The sequence below is a fragment of the Oncorhynchus mykiss genome, chromosome 19 (genome assembly GCF_057628025.1).
Source record: "Oncorhynchus mykiss isolate SJ-2025 chromosome 19, ASM5762802v1, whole genome shotgun sequence".
NCBI classification, from domain to species: Eukaryota; Metazoa; Chordata; class Actinopteri; order Salmoniformes; family Salmonidae; genus Oncorhynchus; species Oncorhynchus mykiss.
This window is the reverse complement of record NC_143040.1, coordinates 73737365-73764716: the sequence shown is the minus strand read 5'-3', so window position 1 is coordinate 73764716 and position 27352 is coordinate 73737365. Positions and strand designations below refer to the sequence as shown.

Here is a 27352-nt window from a genome sequence, read left to right as displayed (position 1 = left end):
AATAGGAATATAATATAATAGGAATAGAATAGAATAGGGAATAGGAATATAATAGAATAGGGAATAGGAATATAATATAATAGGAATAGAATAGAATAGGAATATAATAGAATAGGGAATATAATAGAATAGGGAATAGGAATATAATATAATAGGAATAGAATAGAATAGGAATATAATAGAATAGGGAATATAATAGAATAGGAATAGGAATATAATATAATAGGGAATAGGAATATAATATAATAGGAATAGAATAGAATAGGAATATAATAGAATAGGAATATAATAGAATAGGAATAGGAATATAATATAATAGGAATAGAATAGAATAGGAATATAATAGAATAGGAATATAATAGAATAGGGAATATAATAGAATAGGAATAGGAATATAATATAATAGGAATAGAATAGAATAGGAATATAATAGAATAGGAATATAATAGAATAGGAATAGGAATATAATATAATAGGGAATAGGAATATAATATAATAGGAATAGAATAGAATAGGAATATAATAGAATAGGAATATAATAGAATAGGAATAGGAATATAATATAATAGGAATATAATAGAATAGGAATATAATAGAATAGGAATAGAATAGAATAGGAATAGAATAGAATAGGAATAGAATAGAATAGGGAATAGGAATAGAATAGAATAGGAATATAATAGAATAGGAATATAATAGAATAGGGAATAGGAATATAATAGAATAGGGAATAGGAATATAATAGAATAGAATAGAATAGGAATATAATAGAATAGGAATATAATAGAATAGGAATATAATAGAATAGGGAATAGGAATAGAATAGAATAGTGTATAAGAATATAATAGAATAGGAATACAATAGAATATTGTATAGGAATATAATAGAATAGGAATAGAATAGAATAGTGTATAGGAATATAATAGAATAGGGAATAAGAATAGCCTATCACAGTAGGACACTACTTCTCACCAGGGCCTTTGGGCTGTACTACATAGGGAATAGGGTGTTACTTCAGACTTAACCCAGCTGGGACCTGACCATCCGTTGCCTGCCTGCCTGCCTGCCTGCCTGCCTGCCTGCCTGCCTGCCTGCCTGCCTGCCTGCCTGCCTGCCTGTCTGCCTGCCTGCCTGCCTGTCTGTCTGCCTGCCTGCCTGCCTGCCTGCCTGCCTGCCTGCCTGCCTGCCTGCCTGCCTGCCTGCCTGCCTGCCTGCCTGCCTGCCTGCCTGCCTGTCTGTCTGTCTGTCTGTCTGTCTGTGAGTAATATTCTGAAGGCCACAAAAGTCAGAGATGTCCGTCAACATTGCAAATATATACATTTTTTTCTCTCAAAGGAACAGAGAGATTTTCCCTTGTGAACATAGAAGGAAGACATTCCAAAACAGTAATTCAGTTTTGCCTCCTTGATCGTTTTAGTTGACCTGATTTGCTTGGTGGAGTTTGCCAAATAGGCTATTTATTAAAACCACATTAGAGACAATTAATCCTGTCATCCTTGTTTAGTCAGGGTTGTCTCTTTTATTTATGTAAATTGTACGATGAGTGTCTATTCTAACAGAAACCAAACGGAGAAAATCTGTGCGTAATGCAGCCAGACTTTAGCAGCTTAGCGCAGCAGCCAGTGGGTGACGACACCTCGGAAGGAACTTCTCGGCGTTAGGACCGCGCACGGCTCTGTGAGTGCGCAAATCCCTGCATAGGGACCGCTCGTTCTCTCCATCAGAATAGCTCGGAGGCTGTTTGCTGCGGTGCGGAGCCATCACCAACTCTCCTCCTCCCGCTCGGTCTTCTGATCCAGCAGAACACCGATCGAACCTGAACCATCTGGGCATATCTCCGAGGGACGGAGCTCTCCTTATGGGCTCACAATGCGCAGGATACGGGCCAACGCCATCGCAATCTTGACTGTAGCGTGGATCCTGGGAACATTTTATTACCTGTGGCAGGACAATAAGCCGCACACATCATCCCCGTCCTCGGCCTCGCAACCCCGCGTCGGGGACAGCAGGAGCCATGCCGGGCGACCTGACATCCACCGAGATGACAGTCACAGGACCATTCCGCTAATCGTAAGTGACAGGTTGAGAGTAGCGGAGCTGGATTTGTTGATAGAGAGAACAGTGATAGATAAAGGAAGAGCGACAGACTGCGCTGCGGCGCTCTCTCTCTCTCTGCTGGAAGGAAAGCGGCTGGCTGTGTGAGACTGCAGCTCGCCGCACAGCACAGACAGCCGGGCACAGCATAGTCAGGGAGGGGTGGGTGTGTTTCATGTTGATGTGCGTTGGGTAATCTGTGTTGTGATGCACAGCTGGAGGTACAGTTCACCCACCTCCACACTAAACCTATGCTGCCTGAATGTATTTGACGCAAAGAACCTGTGCGTCGACGCTGTGGTCCATTTCATGTAGTTAAACTGAGCTCTATGTTTTTTCTGCGTTGCATTATGCGTTATTTGTATGCCTTTCGCTCTCGTCCATTGCCCTTTGGTCAAAGGCTGCCACAGGACCCGAATAACCCATAAGAGGCTTTCCGTAAGACTCTGAAGGATGAGGGAGCAAACCGAGCTAGCCCTGAGAGCCGAGCCGTCCGCGGGTAGCCACCGTCTGGAGCGTAGATATGCAACTGTTATGACTGTGTTGCAGAATCTAGAGCATATTCTCTGCGATATAAACCGAGACCCATTGAACATTTAGATACAAATATGGCATATGGGGTGGAGGACATAATGTAGGTCTGTAGCCTTTACAGAGACGGTTCAGGGATGGATGATCTTTCTCTTCTTTCGCCGTTTGACGCGTTTATTTATTTTGGCGTCTATTTCCTTTGTCTAGATGTGATAGAGCTCTTTCCCGGGTCTTATCGCTCCGTGTGTCTAGGGGTGCATGGAAAATCACTGCTCTATGTGGTCGTGGACATGCCATTTGGAATTCTTGACATATTTTGAGTTGTATTAATTTGGCAGGAAAACTATAGGCCCACCTGCAGGGTTGGGAAGTAACGGATTACCTTTAGAAAGTAACCTACCAAAACCTGCCCACCTGAAAAACCTATTTTAGAATTTCTCTGTCAGTTTTCATATCATCTACTCAGGTTAATGCCTATTAGGCCTCTGACCTATAGGAAAATAATGACATGTTCTCTTCAGGACCAATCATCTATTCTCAAGAAGCTTCACGTGTTCTTCACTTTGTTTCTCATGACCCAATCAGAGTGTTTATTTTTTGCGGCCTATAATTCCTGACAGTTTTTTTTAAATCATAACTATGAATGGAACATAGGTTCTTGATGGAGCTGTAAAACGAGTAAAGTTCGGGACGAGTGCTCCAGGAAACGGAACACTTACCTTGGGATAGTTTTTACTAGATCAATGAAATCCAGTCAGCTGTGCTTAGTGGCTCACGCATTGGAAGAAAGACCCACGTGCTGATGTGGTTTTAGTCCTCCCAGTAGCCCTCACAGGTGCCAATGTTTTTCATTGTGACTGGAGAAAATATGGAGAGGTTGTGGATGAAGTCAATAGGCCACCCAAGCTATATAATATGCACCTAACCTTAATGCAATATATCTCAATATATGGAGAAAGGGAGCAAGTATGAGTTTCCCAGATTTTATTTAACTAGTACCTCTCAACCTGCTCACTGTTCTCTGTTATTTTTTAACCTTTATTTAACTAGTCAGGTCAGTTAAGAACAAATTGTTATTTTCAATGACGGCCTTGTTCAGGGACAGAACGGCAGATTTGCACCTTGTCAGCTTGGGGGTTTGAACTTGCAACCTTCCGGTTACTAGTCCCACTAGGCTACCCTGCCGCCCCCAGATGAGGTAAACCATGAAGCAAACACATGGTACTATGTTCTATGATCTCAGTGTTTTGTAGACCTAACTGTAGTAAAAAAAAAAAAAACAATAGCACAATCACATCTGAGTTTGCGTTTTACAATGACTTGTGTGGAAAACATCTGCTGTTAATTGCACATGCAGAGAGCACCATCAAAGAGTGGCTGGGCCCATCAATAAAAACACTTGTAGGGGTGAACAGCAATATTCCAAGGTGCATTAAGGTTAGGTGCTTTCCAAGGTGCATTAAGGTTAGGTGCTTTCCAAGGTGCATTATGGTTAGGTGCTTTCCAAGGTGCATTAAGGTTAGGTGCTTTCCAAGGTGCATTAAGGTTAGGTGCTTTCCAAGGTGCATTGAGGTTAGGTGCTTTCCAAGGTGCATTAAGGTTAGGTGCTTTCCAAGGTGCATTAAGGTTAGGTGCTTTCCAAGGTGCATTAAGGTTAGGTGCTTTCCAAGGTGCATTATGGTTAGGTGCTTTCCAAGGTGCATTAAGGTTAGGTGCTTTCCAAGGTGCATTAAGGTTAGGTGCTTTCCAAGTTGCATTAAGGTTAGGTGCTTTCCAAGGTGCATTAAGGTTAGGTGCTTTCCAAGGTGCATTAAGGTTAGGTGCTTTCCAAGGTGCATTAAGGTTAGGTGCTTTCCAAGGTGCATTAAGGTTAGGTGCTTTCCAAGTTGCATTAAGGTTAGGTGCTTTCCAAGGTGCATTAAGGTTAGGTGCTTTCCAAGGTGCATTATGGTTAGGTGCTTTCCAAGGTGCATTAAGGTTAGGTACTTTCCAAGGTGCATTAAGGTTAGGTGCTTTCCGAGTTGCATTAAGGTTAGGTGCTTTCCAAGGTGCATTAAGGTTAGGTGCTTTCCAAGGTGCATTAAGGTTAGGTGCTTTCCAAGGTGCATTAAGGTTAGGTGCTTTCCAAGGTGCGTTAAAGTTAGGTGCTTTCCAAGGTGCATTAAGAATTTCCAAGGTGCATTAACCCCAAACCGTAACCCTAACAGGCCTAACCTTAACCCCAAACCGTAACCCTAACAGGCCTAACCTTAACCCCAAACCGTAACCCTAACAGGCCTAACCTTAACCCCTAACCTTAACCCTAACACCTAACCTTAACCCCAAACCATAACCCTAACACCTAACCTTAACCCCAAACCATAACCCTAAAACCTAACCTTAACCCCAAACCGTAACCCTAACACCTAACCTTAACCTTAACCCCAAACCGTAACCCTAACACCTAACCTTAACCCCAAACCGTAACCCTAACAGGCCTAACCTTAACCCCAAACCGTAACCCTAACACCTAACCTTAACCCCAAACCGTAACCCTAACCCCTAACCTTAACCCCAAACCGTAACCCTAACACCTAACCTTAACCCCAAACCGTAACCCTAACACCTAACCTTAACCTTAACCCCAAACCGTAACCCTAACACCTAACCTTAACCCCAAACCGTAACCCTAACCCCTAACCTTAACCCCAAACCGTAACCCTAACACCTAACCTTAACCCCAAACCGTAACCCTAACACCTAACCTTAACCTTAACCCCAAACCGTAACCCTAACCTTAACACCAAACCGTAACCCTAACAGGCCTAACCTTAACCCCAAACCGTAACCCTAACACCTAACCTTAACCCCAAACCGTAACCCTAACACCTAACCTTAACCTTAACACCTAACCTTAACCTTAACCCCAAACCGTAACCCTAACATCTAACCTTAACCCCAAACCATAACCCTAACACCTAACCTTAACCCCAAACCGTAACCCTAACCTTAACCCCAAAGGTTAGGTGCTTTCCAAGGTGCATTAAGGTTAGGTGCTTTCCAAGGTGCATTAAGGTTATGTGCTTTCCAAGGTGCATTAAGGTTAGGTGCTTTCCAAGGTGCATTAAGGTTAGGTGCTTTCCAAGGTGCATTAAGGTTAGGTGCTTTCCAAGGTGCGTTAAGGTTAGGTGCTTTCCAAGGTGCATTAAGAATTTCCAAGGTGCATTAACCCCAAACCGTAACCCTAAAAGGCCTAACCTTAACCCCAAACCGTAACCCTAACAGGCCTAACCTTAACCCCAAACCGTAACCCTAACAGGCCTAACCTTAACCCCTAACCTTAACCCTAACCTAACCTTAACCCCAAACCATAACCCTAACACCTAACCTTAACCTTAACCCCAAACCGTAACCCTAACACCTAACCTTAACCTTAACCCCAAACCGTAACCCTAACACCTAACCTTAACCCCAAACCGTAACCCTAACAGGCCTAACCTTAACCCCAAACTGTAACCCTAACACCTAACCTTAACCCCAAACCGTAACCCTAACCCCTAACCTTAACCCCAAACCGTAACCCTAACACCTAACCTTAACCCCAAACCGTAACCCTAACACCTAACCTTAACCTTAACCCCAAACCGTAACCCTAACCTTAACACCAAACCGTAACCCTAACAGGCCTAACCTTAACCGTAACCCTAACACCTAACCTTAACCCCAAACCGTAACCCTAACACCTAACCTTAACCTTAACACCTAACCTTAACCTTAACCCCAAACCGTAACCCTAACACCTAACCTTAACCCCAAACCATAACCCTAACACCTAACCTTAACCCCAAACCGTAACCCTAACCTTAACCCCAAAGGTTAGGTGCATTAAGGTTAGGTGCTTTCCAAGGTGCATTAAGGTTAGGTGCTTTCCAAGGTGCATTAAGGTTAGGTGCTTTCCGAGTTGCATTAAGGTTAGGTGCTTTCCAAGGTGCATTAAGGTTAGGTGCTTTCCAAGGTGCATTAAGGTTAGGTGCTTTCCGAGTTGCATTAAGGTTAGGTGCTTTCCAAGGTGCATTAAGGTTAGGTGCTTTCCAAGTTGCATTAAGGTTAGGTGCTTTCCAAGGTGCATTAAGGTTAGGTGCTTTCCAAGGTGCATTAAGGTTAGGTGCTTTCCAAGGTGCATTAAGGTTAGGTGCTTTCCAAGGTGCGTTAAGGTTAGGTGCTTTCCAAGGTGCATTAAGAATTTCCAAGGTGCATTAACCCCAAACCGTAACCCTAACAGGCCTAACCTTAACCCCAAACAGTAACCCTAACAGGCCTAACCTTAACCCCAAACCGTAACCCTAACAGGCCTAACCTTAACCCCTAACCTTAACCCTAACACCTAACCTTAACCCCAAACCATAACCCTAACACCTAACCTTAACCTTAACACCTAACCTTAACCCCAAACCGTAACCCTAACACCTAACCTTAACCCCAAACCATAACCATAACACCTAACCTTAACCTTAACCCCAAACCATAACCCTAACACCTAACCTTAACCTTAACCCCAAACCGTAACCCTAACACCTAACCTTAACCCCAAACCGTAACCCTAACAGGCCTAACCTTAACCCCAAACCGTAACCCTAACCCCTAACCTTAACCCCAAACCGTAACCCTAACAGGCCTAACCTTAACCCCAAACCGTAACCCTAACACCTAACCTTAACCTTAACCTTAACACCTAACCTTAACCCCAAACCGTAACCCTAACACCTAACCTTAACCCCAAACCATAACCCTAACACCTAACCTTAACCTTAACCCCAAACCGCAACAATAACAGGCCTAACCTTAACCTTAACCCCAAACCATAACCCTAACACCTAACCTTAACCCCAAACCGTAACCCTAACACCTAACCTTAACCTTAACCCCAAACCGTAACCCTAACCTTAACACCAAACCGTAACCCTAACACCTAACCTTAACCCCAAACCATAACCCTAACACCTAACCTTAACCTTAACACCTAACCTTAACCTTAACCCCAAACCGTAACCCTAACACCTAACCTTAACCCCAAACCGTAACCCTAACACCTAACCTTAACCCCAAACCATAACCCTAACACCTAACCTTAACCCCAAACCGTAACCCTAACCTTAACCCCAAAGGTTAGGTGCTTTCCAAGGTGCATTAAGGTTAGGTGCTTTCCAAGGTGCATTAAGGTTAGGTGCTTTCCAAGGTGCATTAAGGTTAGGTGCTTTCCAAGGTGCATTAAGGTTAGGTGCTTTCCAAGGTGCATTAAGGTTAGGTGCTTTCCGAGTTGCATTAAGGTTAGGTGCTTTCCAAGGTGCATTAAGGTTAGGTGCTTTCCGAGTTGCATTAAGGTTAGGTGCTTTCCAAGGTGCATTAAGGTTAGGTGCTTTCCAAGTTGCATTAAGGTTAGGTGCTTTCCAAGGTGCATTAAGGTTAGGTGCTTTCCAAGGTGCATTAAGGTTAGGTGCTTTCCAAGGTGCATTATGGTTAGGTGCTTTCCAAGGTGCATTAAGGTTAGGTGCTTTCCAAGGTGCATTAAGGTTAGGTGCTTTCCAAGGTGCGTTAAGGTTAGGTGCTTTCCAAGGTGCATTAAGAATTTCCAAGGTGCATTAACCCCAAACCGTAACCCTAACAGGCCTAACCTTAACCCCAAACAGTAACCCTAACAGGCCTAACCTTAACCCCAAACCGTAACCCTAACAGGCTTAACCTTAACCCCTAACCCTAACCCTAACCCTAACAGGCCTAACCTTAACCCCTAACCTTAACCCTAACACCTAACCTTAACCCCAAACCATAACCCTAACACCTAACCTTAACCTTAACACCTAACCTTAACCCCAAACCGTAACCCTAACACCTAACCTTAACCCCAAACCATAACCCTAACACCTTAACCTTAACCCCAAACCGTAACCCTAACACCTAACCTTAACCTTAACCCCAAACCGTAACCCTAACACCTAACCTTAACCCCAAACCGTAACCCTAACAGGCCTAACCTTAACCCCAAACCGTAACCCTAACACCTAACCTTAACCCCAAACCGTAACCCTAACCCTAACCCCAAACCGTAACCCTAACACCTAACCTTAACCCCAAACCGTAACCCTAACAGACCTAACCTTAACCCCAAACCGTAACCCTAACACCTAACCTTAACCTTAACACCTAACCTTAACCCCAAACCGTAACCCTAACACCTAACCTTAACCCCAAACCATAACCCTAACACCTAACCTTAACCTTAACCCCAAACTGCAACAATAACAGGCCTAACCTTAACCTTAACCCCAAACCATAACCCTAACACCTAACCTTAACCCCAAACCGTAACCCTAACCTTAACCCCAAACCGTAACCCTAACAGGCCTAACCTTAACCTTAACCCCAAACCGTAACCCTAACAGGCCTGACGTTAACCCCAAACCGTAACCCTAACACCTAACCTTAACCTTAACGACACCATTCTGTATACTTCCGGCCCTTCTTTGGACACTGTGTTAACAACCCTCCAGGCAAGCTTCAATGCCATACAACTCTCCTTCCGTGGCCTCCAACTGCTCTTAAATACAAGTAAAACTAAATGCATGCTCTTCAACCGATCACTACCTGCACCTACCCGCCTGTCCAACATCACTACTCTGGACGGCTCTGACTTAGAATACGTGGACAACTACAAATACTTAGGTGTCTGGTTAGACTGTAAACTCTCCTTCCAGACCCATATCAAACATCTCCAATCCAAAGTTAAATCTAGAATTGGCTTCCTATTTCGCAACAAAGCATCCTTCACTCATGCTGCCAAACATACCCTTGTAAAACTGACCATCCTACCAATCCTCGACTTTGGCGATGTAATTTACAAAATAGCCTCCAATACCCTACTCAACAAACTGGATGCAGTCTATCACAGTGCAATCCGTTTTGTCACCAAAGCCCCATACACTACCCACCATTGCGACCTGTACGCTCTCGTTGGCTGGCCCTCGCTTCATACTCGTCGCCAAACCCACTGGCTCCATGTCATCTACAAGACCCTGCTAGGTAAAGTCCCCCCTTATCTCAGCTCGCTGGTCACCATAGCATCTCCCACCTGTAGCACACGCTCCAGCAGGTATATCTCTCTAGTCACCCCCAAAACCAATTCTTTCTTTGGCCGCCTCTCTTTCCAGTTCTCTGCTGCCAATGACTGGAACGAACTACAAAAATCTCTGAAACTGGAAACACTTATCTCCCTCACTAGCTTTAAGCACCAACTGTCAGAGCAGCTCACAGATTACTGCACCTGTACATAGCCCACATATAATTTAGCCCTATCAACTACCTCTTTCCCAACTGTATTTAATTTATTTATTTATTTTGCTCCTTTGCACCCCATTATTTTTATTTCGACTTTGCACATTCTTCCATTGCAAAACTACCATTCCAGTGTTTTACTTGCTATATTGTATTTACCTTGCCACCAAGGCCTTTTTTTGCCTTTACCTCCCTTCTCACCTCATTTGCTCACATTGTATATAGACTTGTTTATACTTTATTATTGACTGTATGTTTGTTTTACTCCATGTGTAACTCTGTGTTGTTGTATCTGTCGAACTGCTTTGCTTTATCTTGGCCAGGTCGCAATTGTAAATGAGAACTTGTTCTCAACTTGCCTACCTGGTTAAATAAAGGTAAAATAAAATAAAATAAAATAAATAAATAAAAACCCCAAACCGTAACCCTAACCCCAAACCGTAACCCTAACACCTAACCTTAACCCTAACACCTTACCTTAACCCCAAACCGTAACCCTAAAACCTAACCTTAATCTTAACCCCAAACCGTAACCCTAACACCTAACCCACCCAATCCTAATCCTGAACATTCCATTAGTGTGTCTACAATATAGAAAGGAACACCACCTTGTGCTCTCTGTGATGTTCCATGACAACAGGGTGCCCTCGACAACCAGGGGTTCCTGACATCATTCAGGATGACTTTATGTCTTGGCCCCATCATGAGTCCCTAGGATACAGTTACGGCAAGGAATTAGACCAAATATCGCTGGTTAGTGTGTAACCTCGACTTTATTCCGGTCTTTATCATCATTAAAACATTTTAAGAAGACTTTATAGTTGGGGTCCCCAATTCCATTTCCCGCCGTCAGCCGATGACAACTGTCCCAAACGGACAACGGGCTCTATTTTAACAAACCTAACGCAATGGTACATCTGTGCCAAGGCGATAGCGCTATAGGTTTAGGAGTGTTTCAGAAATTTTTGAACTATTTTCACTATGAAAATGATCCGTGCATTTGCTGGCGCTGGCGCAAAAAGGGGCAGTGTTTTGATGAATAAACAAGTTGTGGCTGTGTTGAGGCTTAGCCTTTTCAATGGTCAATCAGAACGTGCTCCGTGGCGAAATACGTGGTTGCTTCAAGTCGTGTATTTGCGGTGTTTTAAGTATTGCCGTGGAATCAACTCCAATTCCAATGTTAGTCCATTTCTAGTTTGTTAAATGGCTTACAGAAACGAAATAACAAAATGTAGACCTTTATTTGCTAAATACGTTAACTTGAACCCATTTTGCAGTCCACATTGTTGTCAGCATGTCTTCAATAAGCGTTCACACTGATATAGGGACTAGGCCGACTGTAAATGACGTTATGGCTTAGCGTGGACATGCCAAAAATTGTCAATTAGCAAGATTCAATGAATTATCGATCAGGCCTAAAAAGAGAATAAATAATTATAATCAAATTCTAAACAAAATAAAAACGTGTTGTAAATAGGCTATGTCACATTTACAGGCCCCATAATTTCTCTCCGTGGGCATAAAATATTAAAACAATGCAGACTATGGAGGGTTTTACGCACATCCAAACTTTCCACGGGAGCTGGACAAAGATCCTATATGAATATAGATAATGTCCGCTCACCGTTCCACTGCTCCCCAATAGACCTGTGTTTTTAAAACATTTTTTTAAAAAACAAAATCGGAACCATTTTACAGATCAGATCTCATTCACACATCTCCAGAAGTTGTAAGCGCGCCGCGGACGTTGTCCCCATAAAACCAGGAAGGAGAATCATTCTAATACCTTTGGTTGTCATAAAACCGAATGAAAAACGATAATTAAAGTTGACAGAATAAAGACACGCGTTGCTGTTGAACCAGCGTTATTAATAGTAGGCCTAAAGGAGGGTTTTGAACATATACAACGGAGAACAAGCCATTTTATACAGGCTACAGATAACTTCTAAATATCAGGTTCGCCTCAATTCACCGAGAGGTTCTCATCCCGCGTTTCACTACGGACACGTGGCCTACATCTCGGAGGGGGTTTTACGACACGTCCAAAACTGGATCTACATGGCTAAAATAATGTGGGCCAGCCTACAAAGATAAAAAGCGAATGTCAGCTCACTGTTTTACTCCTCTCAAACTTTATATTTTAATAAAGCTCTGGTGATCGACTATTTATTTCCTAGTGGTCTCAGGAGCCAGTCTTGACTACTTTGCGATTGCATTGGGCAACTTTAATTTAGAGGAGGGGGGCTATGCTTGGTTTTTATAAAAAAAAAAAAAAGGAAATGACATATGTTTCTAACTAGGAAGTATACAGGCACATTAGGCTACTCTTGTTCCATGTTCATATGGGCAGTGTGCGTCACGGCTGGATAGTCTGAGTTTCCGCTGTCGAAATTCATAACATAACTAACTGCAAAGACTTGGAGACTTTTATCTCCCTCACCAACTTCAAACATCTGCTATCTGAGCAGCTTTCTGAGCAGCTAACCGATCGCTGCAGCTGTACGTAGTCTATCGGTAAAAAGCCCACCCAATTTTTACCTACCTCTTCCCCATACTGTTTTTATTTATTTACTTTTCTGCTCTTTTGCACACCAGTATCTCTACCTGTACATGAACATCTGATCATTTATCACTCCAGTGTTAATCTGCAAAATTGTAATTATTCGCCTACCTCCTCATGCCTTTTGCACACAATGTATATAGACTCTCTTTTTTTTTCTACTGTGTTATTAACTTGTTAATTGTTTACTCCATGTGCAACTCTGTGTTGTCTGTTCACACTGCTATGCTTTATCTTGGCCAGGTCGCAGTTGTAAATGAGAACTTGTTCTCAACTAGCCTACCTGGTTAAATAAAGGTGTTCTCAACTAGCCTACCTGGTTAAATAAAGGTGTTCTCAACTAGCCTACCTGGTTAAATAAAGGTGTTCTCAACTAGCCTACCTGGTTAAATAAAGGTGTTCTCAACTAGCCTACCTGGTTAAATAAAGGTGTTCTCAACTAGCCTACCTGGTTAAATAAAGGTGTTCTCAACTAGCCTACCAGGTTAAATAAAGGTGTTCTCAACTAGTCTACCTGGTTAAATAAAGGTGTTCTCAACTATCCTACCTGGTTAAATAAAGGTGTTCTCAACTAGCCTACCTGGTTAAATAAAGGTGTTCTCAACTAGCCTACCTGGTTAAATAAAGGTGTTCTCAACTAGCCTACCTGGTTAAATAAAGGTGTTCTCAACTAGCCTACCTGGTTAAATAAAGGTGTTCTCAACTAGCCTACCTGGTTAAATAAAGGTGTTCTCAACTAGCCTACCTGGTTAAATAAAGGTGTTCTCAACTAGCCTACCTGGTTAAATAAAGGTGTTCTCAACTAGCCTACCTGGTTAAATAAAGGTGTTCTCAACTAGCCTACCTGGTTAAATAAAGGTGTTCTCAACTAGCCTACCAGGTTAAATAAAGGTGTTCTCAACTAGTCTACCTGGTTAAATAAAGGTGTTCTCAACTATCCTACCTGGTTAAATAAAGGTGTTCTCAACTAGCCTACCTGGTTAAATAAAGATGTTCTCAACTAGCCTACCTGGTTAAATAAAGGTGTTCTCAACTAGCCTACCTGGTTAAATAAAGGTGTTCTCAACTAGCCTACCTGGTTAAATAAAGGTGTTCTCAACTAGCCTACCTGGTTAAATAAAGGTGTTCTCAACTAGCCTACCTGGTTAAATAAAGGTGTTCTCAACTAGCCTACCTGGTTAAATAAAGGTGTTCTCAACTAGCCTACCTGGTTAAATAAAGGTGTTCTCAACTAGCCTACCTGGTTAAATAAAGGGGAAATAAAAAAAAATAAACAAATTACCCCTAAACCCAGTTTTTGGTTGGTTTCAAATATGCCTATCAGTTCTGCCTGAAATTCTGAAAATTCAGTTCTGCCTGAAAGCACTTTGGATCATTTTTTTTAAGGACACACCTCAAATATTTCCACACCCATCTGAGCGCAAGCGAGCTGATATAAGACAGGTGAATTCCCGAAACATGGCGTTAGGGCTGGAAAATGCCAGTGAGACAGTTTCTACTTTTCTCTTTCTTTCTTTCTTTCTTTCTTTCTTTCTTTCTTTCTTTCTTTCTTTCTTTCTTTCTTTCTTTCTTTCTCTCTTTCTCTCTTTCTCTCTTTCTTTCTCTCTTTCTTTCTCTCTTTCTCTCTTTCTTTCTCTCTTTCGTTCTTTCTTTAGGAACCATGGTATTAAATTAGATTCAGTGATGTTATCGTAACAGTGCTGTAATGTAATTTGAGTTTAGTTTGTTATGGGAGCATCATTACATTATATTTATTTTTCCATGAGTGCACCCCCCCCCCCCCCCCCCACACCCCACACACACACATCTCCCTTCATTGCTGTTTTGAGTTTAACGCCCCCCCCCCCCCATCTCGAGCTCAACCCCCCTCCTCTTCCATGCTGTGTTGAGCTCAACCCCCCCCCCTCCTCCATGCTGTGTTGAGCTCAACCCCCCCCCCTCCTCCATGCTGTGTTGAGCTCAACCCCCCCCCCTCCTCCATGCTGTGTTGAACTCAAACCCCCCCCCTCCTCCATGCTGTGTTGAGCTCAAACCCCCCCCCTCCTCCATGCTGTGTTGAGCTCAAACCCCCCCCCTCCTCCATGCTGTGTTGAGCTCAACCCCCCTCCTCTTCCATGCTGTGTTGAACTCAACCCCCCTCCTCCATGCTGTGTTGAGCTCAACCCCCCTCCTCCTCCATGCTGTGTTGAACTCAACCCCCCCCCCCTCCTCCATGCTGTGTTGAACTCAACCCCCCTCCTCCTCCATGCTGTGTTGAACTCAACCCCCCCCTCCTCCATGCTGTGTTGAACTCAACCCCCCTCCCCCTCCATGCTGTGTTGAACTCAACCCCCCCCCCCTCCTCCATGCTGTGTTGAACTCAACCCCCCTCCTCCTCCATGCTGTGTTGAACTCAACCCCCCTCCTCCTCCATGCTGTGTTGAACTCAACCCCCCTCCCCCTCCATGCTGTGTTGAGCTCAACCCCCCCCCCTCCTCTTCCATGCTGTGTTGAACTCAACCCCCCCCGTCCTCTTCCATGCTGTGTTGAGCTCAACCCCCCCCTCCTCTTCCATGCTGTGTTGAACTCAACCCCCCTCCTCCTCCATGCTGTGTTGAACTCAACCCCCCTCCTCTTCCATGCTGTGTTGAACTCAACCCCCCCCTCCTCCATGCTGTGTTGAACTCAACCCCCCTCCTCTTCCATGCTGTGTTGAACTCAACCCCCCTCCTCTTCCATGCTGTGTTGAGCTCAACCCCCCCCCCCTCCTCTTCCATGCTGTGTTGAACTCAACCCCCCCCCGTCCTCTTCCATGCTGTGTTGAGCTCAACCCCCCCCCTCCTCTTCCATGCTGTGTTGAACTCAACCCCCCTCCTCCTCCGTGCTGTGTTGAACTCAACCCCCCTCCTCTTCCATGCTGTGTTGAACTCAACCCCCCCCCTCCTCCATGCTGTGTTGAACTCAACCCCCCTCCTCTTCCATGCTGTGTTGAACTCAACCCCCCTCCTCCTCCATGCTGTGTTGAACTCAACCCCCCTCCTCCTCCATGCTGTGTTGAGCTCAACCCCCCGCCCTCCTCCATGCTGTGTTGAACTCAACCCCCCTCCTCTTCCATGCTGTGTTGAACTCAACCCCCCCCCTCCTCCATGCTGTGTTGAACTCAACCCCCCTCCTCCTCCATGCTGTGTTGAACTCAACCCCCCTCCTCTTCCATGCTGTGTTGAACTCAACCCCCCCCTCCTCCATGCTGTGTTGAGCTCAACCCCCCCCCTCCTCTTCCATGCTGTGTTGAACTCAACCCCCCTCCTCCTCCATGCTGTGTTGAACTCAACCCCCCTCCTCTTCCATGCTGTGTTGAACTCAACCCCCCCCTCCTCCATGCTGTGTTGAACTCAACCCCCCTCCTCCTCCATGCTGTGTTGAACTCAACCCCCCTCCTCCTCCATGCTGTGTTGAGCTCAACCCCCCGCCCTCCTCCATGCTGTGTTGAACTCAACCCCCCCCCTCCTCCATGCTGTGTTGAACTCAACCCCCCTCCTCTTCATTGCGTGTGTGTGTGTGTGTGTGTGTGTGTGTGTGCGTGTGTGCGCGCGCGTGTGTGTGTGTGTGTGTGTGTGTGCGCGCGTGTGTGTGCGCGTGTGTGTGTGTGTGTGTGTGTAGGTTGAGTTCTGCGTGCATGCGTGTGTGTGTGTGTGTGTGCGTGCGTGCGTGTGTGCGTGTGCGTGTGCGTGTGTGTGTGTGTGTGTGTGCCATTTGTGCATATCCGGTAAATGGTAAATGTTGCAGTGTCACTTCAAGTCTCAGGATAAATACATTTTCTGACAAAGCAGTGAGTCTCAGGCCATTGAAATGAGGTCATAAGAGCCCTCCTTGTAATTGGGTTTGATGGCTCCAGATCCCCCAGGGGAGTCACAACCATGAGACCATGAGACCAAGCTTAAGATAGATCAGTGTAATAATAGCAGGCCTATTAAACATCATAATGAAACAGGCCTAATTACTGCATGCAAAGTGTAAATGTCTCTTAAACATAAGTCCTTACCAACTACAAGTCACAAAGGGAAACAGATAAATGACTGCTTGGCCTGACTATTAGCGGCCTAAATCGCACACAAACACAACAGAGGTGAGGACCAACCTGCCCTTTTAAATACCTGACCATAGACTTAGACAGACGGCACTCATACCACGAGGGCCATCTGTAATCACGTGACCATAGACTTAGACAGACGGCACTCATACCACGAGGGCCATCTGTAATCACGTGACCATAGACTTAGACAGACGGCACTCATACCACGAGGGCCATCTGTAATCACGTGACCATAGACTTAGACAGACGGCACTCATACCACGAGGGCCATCTGTAATCACGTGACCATAGACTTAGACAGACGGCACTCATACCACGAGGGCCATCTGTAATCACGTGACCATAGACTTAGACAGACGGCACTCATACCACGAGGGCCATCTGTAATCACGTGACCATAGAGGTGGGTAGAGCGATCACCAATCAGGGAATTCTGTTCATTTAGGGTTCTTAGTAATAGCTGTCTGTCTGTCTGTCTGTCTGTCTGTCTGTCTGTCTGTCTGTGTGTGTGTCTGGAAACAGTAAGGAAATCCATTCTTCCCATCATCTGTGTATCTAGGAGACCCTGTAGACATCCCATCATGTGTGTATCTAGGAGACCCTGTAGACATCCCATCATCTGTGTATATAGGAGACCCTGTAGACATCCCATCATCTGTGTATCTAGGAGACCCTGTAGACATCCCATCATCTGTGTATCTAGGAGACCCTGTAGACATCCCATCATCTGTGTATCTAGGAGACCCTGTAGACATCCCATCATCTGTGTATCTAGGAGACCCTGTAGACATCCCATCATCTGTGTATCTAGGAGACCCTGTAGACATCCCATCATCTGTGTATCTAGGAGACCCTGTAGACATTCCATCATCTGTGTATCTAGGAGACCCTGTAGACATCCCATCATGTGTGTATATAGGAGACCCTGTAGACATCCCATCATCTGTGTATCTAGGAGACCCTGTAGACATCCCATCATCTGTGTATCTAGGAGACCCTGTAGACATCCCATCATCTGTGTATCTAGGAGACCCTGTAGACATCCCATCATCTGTGTATCTAGGAGACCCTGTAGACATCCCATCATCTGTGTATCTAGGAGACCCTGTAGACATCCCATCATCTGTGTACCTAGGAGACCCTGTAGACATCACATATATTGAAATATCTGGATTTAAAGATTCCAGTCAGAGTGCAGTTCATATGGATAAATTGCCCCCTATTCCCTACATAGTGCACTACTTTTGACCAGAGCCCTATGGCCCCTGGTGCACTATGTAGGGAATAGGGGGCATTTGGGACACATTCTCTCAGTTTGTTCTCGTCTCCTGAGAAATGGAAAGTGAGGTCATGAAGGTGCCTGGATGGGAGTTAATCTGAGAGAGTTCTGTTCTCTAGGTGTGTGTGAGCGTGTGTGTGTGTGTGTGAGCGTGTGTGTGAGCGTGTGTGTGAGCGTGTGTGTGAGCGTGAGCGTGTGTGTGTGTGAGTGTGTGTGTGAGCGTGTGTGTGAGTGTGTGTGTGAGCGTGAGTGTGTGTGTGAGCGTGTGTGTGTGTGTGTGTGTGTGAGTGTGTGTGTGTGTGAGTGTGTGTGTGTGTGAGCGTGTGTGTGTGTGTGAGCGTGTGTGTGTGTGTGTGAGCGTGTGTGTGTGTGTGTGTGGGTGTGTGTGTGTGTGTGTGTGTGAGTGTGTGTGTGGGTGTGTGTGTGTGTGTGAGCGTGTGTGTGTGTGTGTGAGCGTGTGTGTGTGGGTGTGAGTGTGTGTGTGTGTGTGAGCGTGTGTGGGAGCGTGTGGGAGCGTGTGTGAGCGTGAGTGTGTGTGTGTGTGTGTGTGTGTGTGTGTGTGTGTGTGTGTGTGTGTGTGTGTGTGTGTGTGTGTGTGTGTGTGTGTGTGTGTGTGTGTGTGTGTGTGTGTGTGTGTGTGTGTGTGTGTGTGTGTGTGTGTGTGTGTGTGTGTGTGTGGGTGAGCTCTAAGCTTAAGCTTCTCCCCTGACAGACCATTAATAACCCAGAACTGAAGAATGCAGTTCTCTCTCAGTTCTCTTTCCATCCTCTTCAATTATATCCTCTCTTTCCCTCAGACAACGTCTCCCCCTTTTCTTCAAATATTCATCACCTGTGTCATCATCGTTCCTCTCTTCCACTTTATTTTCCTCTCAGCCTCACTCCTACACCAACTCTGTGTCCTCTGTCATCCTCTGTGACCTCTGTCTCTCTCTCTGTCATCCTCTGTGTCCTCTGTCTCTCTCTCTGTCATCCTCTGTGTCCTCTGTCTCTCTCTCTGTCATCCTCTGTGTCCTCTGTCTCTCTCTCTGTCATCCCCTGTGTCCTCTGTTTCTCTCTCTGTCATCCTCTGTGTCCTCTGTTTCTCTCTCTGTCATCCTCTGTGTCCTCTGTTTCTCTGTCATCCTCTGTGTCCTCTGTTTCTCTGTCATCCTTTGCATCCTCTGTCTCTCTGTCATCCTCTGTGTCCTCTGTTTCTCTGTCATCCTCTGTGTCCTCTGTTTCTCTGTCATCCTCTGTGTCCTCTCTATCTATCATCCCCTGTGTCCTCTGTCTCTCTCTCTCTGTCATCCCCTGTGTCCTCTGTCTCTCTCTCTCTCTGTCATCCTCTGTGTCCTCTGTCTCTCTCTCTCTGTCATCCTCTGTGTCCTCTGTCTCTCTGTCATCCTCTGTGTCCTCTGTTTCTCTGTCATCCCCTGTGTCCTCTGTCTCTCTCTCTGTCATCCCCTGTGTCCTCTGTTTCTCTGTCATCCCCTGTGTCCTCTGTCTCTCTCTCTGTCATCCTCTGTGTCCTCTGTCTCTCTCTCTGTCATCCTCTGTGTCCTCTGTTTCTCTCTCTGTCATCCCCTGTGTCCTCTGTCTCTCTCTCTGTCATCCTCTGTGTCCTCTGTCTCTCTGTCACCCTCTGTGTCCTCTGTCTCTCTCTCTCTGTCATCCTCTGTGTCCTCTGTTTCTCTGTCATCCTCTGTGTCCTCTGTCTCTCTATTAAAGTTGAATGGAAACACTCATTATGATGAAATCTCTGGGTTTAAAGATTACAGTTAGAGTTAGAGATACCATTAAAGTCAGATTCTAGTTCATATAACATTAGAGTCAGATTCTAGTTCATAGAGATACCATTAGAGTCTAATTCTAGTTCAGATACCATTAGAGTCAGATTCTAGTTCATATAGATATCATTAGAGTCAGATTCTAGTTCAGATAACATTAGAGTCAGATTCTAGTTCATATAACATTAGAGTCAGATTCTAGTTCATATAGATACCATTAGAGTCAGATTCTAGTTCAGACACCATTAGAGTCAGATTCTAGTTCATATATCATTAGAGTCAGATTCTAGTTCAGATATCATTAGAGTCAGATTATAGTTCAGATATCATTAGAGTCAGATTCTAGTTCATAGAGATATCATTAGAGTCAGATTCTAGTTCAGATAACATTAGAGTCAGATTCTAGTTCAGATGCCATTAGAGTCAGATTCTAGTTCAGATACCATTAGAGTCAGATTCTAGTTCAGATACCATTAGAGTCAGATTCTAGTTCAGATACCATTAGAGTCAGATTCTAGTTCAGATATCATTAGAGTCAGATTCTAGTTCATATAGATAACATTATAGTCAGATTCTAGTTAATATAGATATCATTAGAGTCAGATTCTAGTTCATAGAGATATAATTAGAGTCAGATTCTAGTTCATATAGATATCATTAGAGTCAGATTCTAGTTCATAGAGATATCATTAGAGTCAGATTCTAGTTCATAGAGATATCATTAGAGTCAGATTCTAGTTCAGATACCATTAGAGTCAGATTCTAGTTCATATAGATACCATTAGTCAGATTCTAGTTCATATAGATACCATTAGAGTCAGATTCTAGTTCATATAGATACCATTAGAGTCAGATTCTAGTTCAGATATCATTAGAGTCAGATTCTAGTTCATATAGATACCATTAGAGTCAGATTCTAGTTCAGATAGATACCATTAGAGTCAGATTCTAGTTCATATAGATACCATTAGAGTCAGATTCTAGTTCATATAGATACCATTAGAGTCAGATTCTAGTTCATATATATACCATTAGAGTCAGATTCTAGTTCATATAACATTAGAGTCAGATTCTAGTTCATATAGATACCATTAGAGTCAGATTCTAGTTCAGATATCATTAGAGTCAGATTCTAGTTCATATAGATACCATTAGAGTCAGATTCTAGTTCAGATAGATACCATTAGAGTTAGATTCTAGTTCATATAGATACCATTAGAGTCAGATTCTAGTTCATATAGATACCATTAGAGTCAGATTCTAGTTCATATAGATACCATTAGAGTCAGATTCTAGTTCATATAGATACCATTAGAGTCAGATTCTAGTTCAGATAGATACCATTAGAGTCAGATTCTAGTTCAGATACCATTAGAGTCAGATTCTAGTTCATATAGATACCATTAGAGTCAGATTCTAGTTCATATAGATACCATTAGAGTCAGATTCTAGTTCATATAGATACCATTAGAGTCAGATTCTAGTTCATATAACATTAGAGTCAGATTCTAGTTCAGATACCATTAGAGTCAGATTCTAGTTCAGATACCATTAGAGTCAGATTCTAGTTCATATAACATTAGAGTCAGATTCTAGTTCAGATACCATTAGAGTCAGATTCTAGTTCAGATACCATTAGAGTCAGATTCTAGTTCATATAGATACCATTAGAGTCAGATTCTAGTTCAGATACTATTAGAGTCAGATTCTAGTTCAGATAACATTAGAGTCAGATTCTAGTTCAGATAACATTAGAGTCAGATTCTAGTTCAGATATCATTAGAGTCAGATTCTAGTTCAGATATCATTAGAGTCAGATTCTAGTTCATATAACATTAGAGTCAGATTCTAGTTCAGATACCATTAGAGTCAGATTCTAGTTCAGATACCATTAGAGTCAGATTCTAGTTCAGATATCATTAGAGTCAGATTCTAGTTCAGATATCATTAGAGTCAGATTCTAATTCAGATAACATTAGAGTCAGATTCTAGTTCAGATAACATTAGAGTCAGATTCTAGTTAATATTGATATCATTAGAGTCAGATTCTAGTTCATAGAGATATCATTAAAGTCAGATTCTAGTTCATAGAGATATCATTAGAGTCAGATTCTAGTTCATAGAGATATCATTAGAGTCAGATTATAGTTCATAGAGATATCATTAGAGTCAGATTCTAGTTCAGATACCATTAGAGTCAGATTCTAGTTCAGATACCATTAGAGTCAGATTCTAGTTCAGATACCATTAGAGTCAGATTCTAGTTCAGATACCATTAGAGTCAGATTCTAGTTCATATAACATTAGAGTCAGATTCTAGTTCAGATAACATTAGAGTCAGATTCTAGTTCAGATACCATTAGAGTCAGATTCTAGTTCAGATACCATTAGAGTCAGATTCTAGTTCATATAGATACCATTAGAGTCAGATTCTAGTTCAGATATCATTAGAGTCAGATTCTAGTTCAGATAACATTAGAGTCAGATTCTAGTTCAGATAACATTAGAGTTAGATTCTAGTTAATTTAGATATCATTAGAGTCAGATTCTAGTTCATAGAGATATCATTAAAGTCAGATTCTAGTTCATAGAGATATCATTAGAGTCAGATTCTAGTTCATAGAGATATTATTAGAGTCAGATTCTAGTTCATATAGATACCATTGGAGTCAGATTCTAGTTCATATAGATAACATTATAGTCAGATTCTAGTTAATATAGATATCATTAGAGTCAGATTCTAGTTAATATAGATATCATTAGAGTCAGATTCTAGTTCAGATATCATTAGAATCAGACTCTAGTTCATATAACGTTAGAGTCAGATTCTAGTTCATAAAACATTAGAGTCAGATTCTAGTTCATATAGATACCATTAGAGTCAGATTCTAGTTCAGATACCATTAGAGTCAGATTCTAGTTCATATAGATACCATTAGAGTCAGATTCTAGTTCATATAGATACCATTAGAGTCAGATTCTAGTTCAGATACCATTAGAGTCAGATTCTAGTTCAGATAACATTCGAGTCAGATTATAGTTCATGCAGATAACATTAGAGTCATGCTAGAGACTGGGTGTCTCACACCTTTGAGGATGATGGAGAATGTGACAGTATGTTTTCAAACAGGGTTGATAGCGTTACCAAATATCTACAGTGTGAGAGATGAGAGTTGACCGTCAATAAGACTGAAACATCTTCTAACCAGAGTCATAAATCTTCTAACTGGTGACCCATCTTTCCTTCTGACCTCAGCTTCCTGTGTTTTGACCCCTGACCTCTGCGTGCTGCCACATCTAAACTCTAACTTCCCCCTGCAGATGACCCAGTCCCCACGGGCGGAGCCGCAGCAGGGTCAGCTCATAGGGAGTTTCGATGAGAAGGCGTACCTGTTGGGGAAACAGCTGAAGGCGGGAGACGACCCCTACAGAGACCACGCCTTCAACCTGGCTGAGAGCGACCGACTCGGCTCCGAGCGGGCCATCAGAGACACACGACACTACAGGTGTCTTAAAAAGTTATAAAAGCAACCATATGTTAGGATTTATGGTGGTATTGCCTTCATGTGCAGGGTGAACGGGACAATATGCACAGTAGGTGTGAATACTTTACTAAAACAACGTTTCTCCTTAAACGTTTGTAGATGTGCCTCCGTGAATTACGACGCTAATCTTCCTCCTACGAGCATCATCATCACCTTCCACAATGAAGCTCGCTCCACCCTGCTCCGCACCATCAAAAGGTAAGGAACCGTTTTGTGCCTTTCACAATGAAGAATCGACCCTCCGACTTAATGCTGCCTTTTCTCTGCCTCTCCCAGTGTCCTGATGAGGAGCCCTCCCTCTCTCAGTGTCCTGATGAGGAGCCCTCCCTCTCTCAGTGTCCTGATGAGGAGCCCTCCCTCTCTCAGTGTCCTGATGAGGAGCCCTCCCTCTCTCAGTGTCCTGATGAGGAGTTTTAATGTTTAATGCTGTCTTCTCGCTCTCTCTCTGTGTCTCCGTCTCTGTCTCTCTCTCCCTCTCTCAGTGTCCTGATGAGGAGCCCTCCCTCTCTGATCCAGGAGATCATCCTGATAGACGACTTCAGTACCGACCGTGAGGCCTCTCTTCTTGTTCTCAGTCCTCCTCTTTAAATAGTCTCTAGTCTTTACACAGCTCACACCGTGAGGCCTCTCTTCTTGTTCTCAGTCCTCCTCTTTAAATAGTCTCTAGTCTTTACACATCTCACACCGTGAGGCCTCTCTTCTTGTTCTCAGTCCTCCTCTTTAAATAGTCTCTAGTCTTTACACGGCTCACACCGTGAGGCTCTGACAATAAAAAACCAAAGTTTCCTAACAGGAGGTTTAAGCAGCAGTAGGTCCTTGCTAGTAAAAATATATATTTTCAAACATGAAGTTTAGGAGGCAGGGTTTGGGACAGACACCTCTCAGTAGATATAACATGAAGTTTAGGAGTCAGGGTTTGGGACAGACACCTCTCAGTAGATATAACATGAAGTTTAGGAGTCAGGGTTTGGGACAGACACCTCTCAATAATAACATGAAGTTTAGGAGTCAGGGTTTGGGACAGACACCTCTCAGTATATATAACATGAAGTTTAGGAGTCAGGGTTTGGGACAGACACCTCTCAGTAGATATAATATGAAGTTTAGGAGTCAGGGTTTGGGACAGACACCTCTCAGTAGATATAACATGAAGTTTAGGAGTCAGGGTTTGGGACAGACACCTCTCAGTAGATATAATATGAAGTTTAGGAGTCAGGGTTTGGGACAGACACCTCTCAGTAGATATAACATGAAGTTTAGGAGTCAGGGTTTGGGACAGACACCTCTCAGTATATATAACATGAAGTTTAGGAGTCAGGGTTTGGGACAGACACCTCTCAGTAGATATAACATGAAGTTTAGGAGTCAGGGTTTGGGACAGACACCTCTCAGTAGATATAACATGAAGTTTAGGAGTCAGGGTTTGGGACAGACACCTCTCAGTAGATATAACATGAAGTTTAGGAGTCAGGGTTTGGGACAGACACCTCTCAGTAGATATAACATGAAGTTTAGGAGTCAGGGTTTGGGACAGACACCTCTCAGTAGATATAACATGAAGTTTAGGAGTCAGGGTTTGGGACAGACACCTCTCAGTAGATATAACATGGAGTTTAGGAGTCAGGGTTTGGGACAGACACCTCTCAGTAGATATAACATGAAGTTTAGGAGTCAGGGTTTGGGACTGACACCTCTCAGTAGATATAACATGAAGTTTAGGAGTCAGGGTTTGGGACAGACACCTCTCAGTAGATATAACATGAAGTTTAGGAGTCAGGGTTTGGGACAGACACCTCTCAGTAGATATAACATGGAGTTTAGGAGTCAGGGTTTGGGACAGACACCTCTCAGTAGATATAACATGAAGTTTAGGAGTCAGGGTTTGGGACAGACACCTCTCAGTAGATATAACATGAAGTTTAGGAGTCAGGGTTTGGGACAGACACCTCTCAGTAGATATAACATGAAGTTTAGGAGTCAGGGTTTGGGACAGACACCTCTCATATTAATTTAACAATATGTTTGTTATTGCCTTGGATTGAATTAGAAGTAATTAAATGTCCTACATTAACAGTAAATTAACAGTTTAAAAAATGTATTTTTTGGTGGTTGGACAGCAAATGAAGGGCCCTTCTTTTGAGCTGAACCCTATGGGCCCTAGTGCACTATGATGGACCCTTCTTTTGAGCAGAACCCTATGGGCCCCAGTGCACTATGAAGGGCCCTTCTTTTGAGCAGAACCCTATGGGCCCTAGTGCACTATGAAGGGCATAGGGGGCCATGTGGGTCTAGCAACATTCTGCAGACCAGGAAGCTCAGGGGAGGATAATCCTTTTAATGCTAGCCTTAATCACTAGAGGACTGTTGCCTTAATCACCAGAGAACTGCCCTTAATCACCAGAGAACTGCCCTTAATCACCAGAGAACTGCCCTTAATCAAGGACACTGTTACTGATCGAGATGGAAGGACCATGTGACTCCACCAGACAGACGGACGGATGAACAGACGGACGAGCGGTTAGGCATACAGTAAAAAACGCAGTCAGACAGACAGGCAGTCAGATAGGCAGTCAGACAGACAGGCAGTCAGACAGACAGGCAGGCAGGCAGGCAGGCAGGCAGGCAGGCAGGCAGACAGACAGACAGACAGACAGACAGACAGACAGACAGACAGACAGACAGACAGACAGACAGACAGACAGACAGGCAGGCAGACTGGCAGGCAGGCAGGCAGGCAGGCAGGCAGACAGACAGACAGGCAGGCAGGCAGGCAGGCAGGCAGGCAGACAGACAGACAGACAGACAGACAGACAGACAGACAGACAGACAGACAGACAGACAGACAGGCAGACAGAGGGCAGTCAGACAGACAGACAGACAGACAGGCAGGCAGACAGACAGACAGGCTGACAGACAGGCAGTCAGACAGACAAACAGACAGGCAGTCAGACAGACAGGCAGATAAGCAGACAGACAGGCAGTCAGACAGACAGGCAGATAAGCAGTCAGACAGGCAGTCAGACAGACAGGCAGATAAGCAGACAGACAGGCAGTCAGACAGAGGGCAGGCAGTCAGACAGACAGGCACACAATACACAACACGCACACAACACAGAACACAACACACACATACACAACACACATAACACACACACACACAACACACACACTGTCAATCTGCTGACAAAGCCTAAAAGTTATCGACCAATGGTTGTCCTCAATCCCCCATCAAGGAACTCATAAGCAGCAGAAAATTATTCTCTACAGGACTCTAGCCGGGCTGTTAGATTAGTGGTTCTGATACAGGACTCTAGCCGGGCTGTTAGATTAGTGGTTCTGATACAGGACTCTAGCCGGGCTGTTAGATTAGTGGTTCTGATACAGGACTCTAGCCGGGCTGTTAGATTAGTGGTTCTGATGCCTGTTCTTCTCTACAGGACTCTAGCCAGGCTGTTAGATTAGTGGTTCTGATACAGGACTCTAGCCAGGCTGTTAGATTAGTGGTTCTGATACAGGACTCAGCCAGGCTGTTAGATTAGTGGTTCTGATACCTGTTCTTCTCTACAGGACTCTAGCCAGGCTGTTAGATTAGTGGTTCTGATACAGGACTCAGCCAGGCTGTTAGATTAGTGGTTCTGATACCTGTTCTTCTCTAGAGGACTCTAGCCAGGCTGTTAGATTAGTGGTTCTGATACAGGACTCAGCCGGGCTGTTAGATTAGTGGTTCTGATACCTGTTCTTCTCTAGAGGACTCTAGCCAGGCTGTTAGATTAGTGGTTCTGATACAGGACTCTAGCCAGGCTGTTAGATTAGTGGTTCTGATGCCTGTTCTTCTCTAGAGGACTCTAGCCAGGCTGTTAGATTAGTGGTTCTGATACAGGACTCAGCCAGGCTGTTAGATTAGTGGTTCTGATACCTGTTCTTCTCTAGAGGACTCTAGCCAGGCTGTTAGATTAGTGGTTCTGATACAGGACTCAGCCGGGCTGTTAGATTGGTGGTTCTGATACCTGTTCTTCTCTAGAGGACTCTAGCCAGGCTGTTAGATTAGTGGTTCTGATACAGGACTCTAGCCAGGCTGTTAGATTAGTGGTTCTGATACAGGACTCTAGCCGGGCTGTTAGATTAGTGGTTCTGATGCCTGTTCTTCTCTACAGGACTCTAGCCAGGCTGTTAGATTAGTGGTTCTGATACAG

At 43.9% G+C, this 27352-nt stretch overlaps 1 protein-coding gene across 2 annotated transcripts in view; it reads left to right on the top strand.

The window, feature by feature from the left end:
* Positions 1–1632: 1632 nt before the first annotated feature.
* galnt16 (UDP-N-acetyl-alpha-D-galactosamine:polypeptide N-acetylgalactosaminyltransferase 16) overlaps positions 1633–27352 on the top strand; it is a 102947-nt gene continuing 77227 nt past the window's right edge. The window contains exons 1-4 of one of the 2 annotated variants that reach the window (XM_090211718.1): positions 1633–2071; positions 22936–23120; positions 23259–23357; positions 23642–23709. In XM_090211718.1, the coding sequence (XP_090067844.1) occupies positions 1871–2071; positions 22936–23120; positions 23259–23357; positions 23642–23709 (553 nt within the window). In that variant the 5' untranslated portion in view covers positions 1633–1870. The remainder of the gene's footprint in view (positions 2072–22935; positions 23121–23258; positions 23358–23641; positions 23710–27352) is intronic. The other variant, XM_090211717.1, reaches the window with a different exon arrangement.